Source organism: Malus sylvestris, chromosome 12, assembly GCF_916048215.2.
Source record: "Malus sylvestris chromosome 12, drMalSylv7.2, whole genome shotgun sequence".
Classification (NCBI taxonomy): Eukaryota; Viridiplantae; Streptophyta; class Magnoliopsida; order Rosales; family Rosaceae; genus Malus; species Malus sylvestris.
In genome coordinates, this window is record NC_062271.1 from 25,909,732 (window position 1) to 25,913,039 (window position 3,308).

At 37.5% G+C, this 3,308-nt stretch overlaps 1 protein-coding gene across 1 annotated transcript; it reads left to right on the plus strand.

The window, feature by feature from the left end:
• The first annotated feature begins 265 nt into the window (after window positions 1-265).
• Window positions 266-3,095, plus strand: LOC126591761 (uncharacterized). The gene is made up of 9 exons (XM_050257443.1): window positions 266-561; window positions 658-720; window positions 820-875; window positions 1,297-1,390; window positions 1,556-1,616; window positions 1,932-2,013; window positions 2,117-2,172; window positions 2,399-2,462; window positions 2,610-3,095. The coding sequence occupies exons 1-9, from the start codon at window positions 424-426 to the stop codon at window positions 2,671-2,673; spliced, it is 678 nt and encodes a 225-aa protein (XP_050113400.1). The 5' UTR covers window positions 266-423; the 3' UTR covers window positions 2,674-3,095.
• The last annotated feature ends 213 nt before the right edge of the window (window positions 3,096-3,308 follow it).

A 3,308-nucleotide genomic window follows, 5' to 3' on the forward strand; every position in this document is an offset into this window, starting at 1 on the left:
TTTTAGTCCAAAAGCCCTAAACCATTTCAGGATTCCTGATTTGTCCTGAAATCCCGAAATTATTTCGGGATTTCCGAAAATTGGGATTCCCAAAAATTTGGTTTGGGATCGGTATTGAAATTGGGATTCCCAAAAATTTTGGTTTGGGAATCGGAACAAGGATTTCGGTATGAGATCCTATACCGAACCACCCCTAAAAAATATCGATGTACTAAAAAAAAAAAAAAAAAGCTTACATATAGCCAGGTCCACATGCAACTCTCCCACATGTTTTGGGCTGGACCCAAATGATCCAAACTCCAAACCCCAAACCCGAAATAATATTTTCCTTCACATTTCAGCCCGGCGACGGCTTCATCTGCGACCTCCAGTATCCAGCTTCAGAAGATCGAGTTAAAGTTTCAGAGCAATAGAATCTACAAGATGGAGGGAACTGGAAGGAGATCGAGATTCTCACTCCTGCTTCTTCCTCTGCTGATATCTCTCTCAATTCCCTGCATATCTGCCGCTTACAAGCCAGGCGACATCGTCCCCATGAGCAAAATGGGCCTCTATCACTCTGTCCGTACTCTCTCTAAAAGCTTCATCCAATTTCGGCTCAATTTTAATGGGTTTTGTTCAAATTTTAATGGGTTTTGTGCAATTTCGTGGTTTCAGATGAAAACCGAATGGCATGATATGATCGGTCGACATTGCCCAATATTTGCTGTCAATCGTGAGGTAAATTTGTATTTTTCAATTTGGTTTTTCTTTTCAGGTTTTTGTGTGTTTTTTCATAGTCAGTAAATTTATTCATTTTTCTGGTTTATGAATTTGTAGGTGTTAGTTCCTATAGCGAAGCCGATGGGTTATACAGGAGCTGATGCTTATAAGATGTGAGTATAATTAAGGCTGAAAGTTCCGCCTTTCGATTCACATTTCGTTTCTTTCGTTATATTATCAGTATTAGATTGCTAAGATTCAGCTAACTATCTATGTAAGTAAGGGTGAAACATTTCGTAGTCGAGATAGTTTGTGTAATTTAATTCGAAGTTTGAAGTTTGGTAGCTGAACTTACTTTTGTCTCTACTTTGTAATTGAATTTTGGAATCATAATGTTAGAATTACCAATAAATTAACAGTTTCATTGAGTTTTATGTGACACCTGATTATAAAAACGGAGCTGTAGATTGTATATTTTCTTCTGAATTAGGTTCTCTGGGTAATGGTTGGATGTTCTCAGTTATATACTCTGGAAATTTATGGTTATGAACATGTCTGGTCAAATTCTTATTTACAGAAAGTTTTCTTGTGCAGATCGTTTCAAGTTGGGAGAGAAAAGTTTTTAATACCGTGGCTTTTTGTGATAAATCGTAAAAGTTCCGAGGTCCCAATGATTGATGTCCATTTGGTAAGTTGTGAGTTATGAGCATTAGAACATATTTACGATGTCATCATCTTTTGAGAAAATGGAAAGTAGTGGCCTACTGGGATAATAGCTTCATCTAGATATATGCAAACAATTGGTTCTGTAAGTTTATCTATCTGTTAGAAAACTGACTTGCATGCAATACAGAGGTACTCGGGAAGTGATTTGCATGGTGTCACTGCTAAAGTTGTGGATATGCCTCACCGCTGTACGTAATGCCATTTTGCTCCTTCCTTAATCTAGTTCAAATCCTTTTCATAGTCAGTTAAGCTGTCCCTTTGGAAGGGTCTGTCTTGTAATGCAGGCACTTTATCCGTTTATCATATTTTTGGTTAGTTTAGTTTCTTCATCATTTAGGTCAGTCTAAACAAAAGGAGGGAATAGGCCTCTCTGATGTCATTGATATATTTCGAGCTTTAATATCATTTTTGGATAACAAAAAGCACCTACAGTTTGAGTTAATTTTGCTATTGTTCGAGGAGTTCTTATAACCATTGTGGTGTGGATTCTTCTGTCTGAGCAGACTTAGAAATCCATCCAGATATTCGCAAACAATTTTGGGATGCTCAGCACTGGCCAAAGCATGTGCTGGTCAGATATACATGGTCAGCATCACTTCACTTATCTTTTAGTTATGATTTGTGTAAGTCTTGGGCTTTCGGATTTGCACTTTGTGAAATGTGACATAATCTTGTCGTATGCACGCAGGGAGGAGCAATCAGAGATAGACGTGACTTCTGGATTTTATGTACTGTTTGGATCAGGTAAAAATCAATGCTTGAGTATGATCATCGTGTATTCATTATCCTTCCCGCAAGCCTTATCTTCAAAGTTTCAAACCAACTGTTTAAAGAACATACCATTACTTTGACGCTTAATATATGTGAGAGAACACCTAAATGTCATCAATGTGTATATTTGTTGAGAGAACACCCAAATGTAGAGCTTTTCTGACACTGTTGCTACTAAACATTTTCATGCATTCAACAGGTCTCATGCTTTCTTTTATTCTGTCGATATACATTTTGCAATCATCACGGGACAAGTTAGCAAGGTACGTTTCTGAAATATTGGGCTACTTTGTTGCCTAGAAAATAGAGTTTAGGAACAAGCTATCAAAGTTTCAGTCAGTATTGCATGGTTATTCAAGCTTTGCTCTACCGGTTTTTCCGGTAATGTGAAATTTTGCTTTTCCTTCCAGGTTCGTGAGGGAGAGAGTTGCAGAAAGCAACATGCCTGCTGGAGGTGTGGCAAAGGTTGAATGATAGAACACCATTGAAAGCGTCAATATATCGTCTGCATGTGCAACTTAGTCCGAAAGAGAAAATGAAACTAGATGGGGGTAGGTATGATTCAGTGAACACGTATTTTGTTATCTGATTTCACTCAAGAAGATCGATCTCCAATCTCTCTAGAAGAAGAAAGCTGAATGAAATTAAAACGCCCGAAAGCCTGGTCAGAGTTTTAACTAATGAGACCGAAATCTTCTTTTTATGTACGCAATTGATATGTATGGTCACAAACGGTTTAAACTCTCACAGTTGTACCTCAAGGATACTTAACCATGCTAAGAACATGTTTGTTGCATAGATTAACTTGTTTCTTTTGAGATGTCATGCATTCTGGACATGGATTTCCAGATACACAGATACAAATATGAAATATACACCCATTAATTTGATCAGAAGGCGGCTGGAGTAGATGCGATCGTGAGCGTTGATCTAATCATGATGTGGAGATTAATCCTATGATTATTAAGTATTTCCGATCAAACACAGATTATAGTAGTTTCAGTTAGATTTTAATTTTCCATACAATGAAGAATGGTTCGTAAGCCCCCTGGCTGTGGGTTAGGGCTCTTATTCAAGGGTTTAAAAGAGTTTATTCACAGGTATTAAAT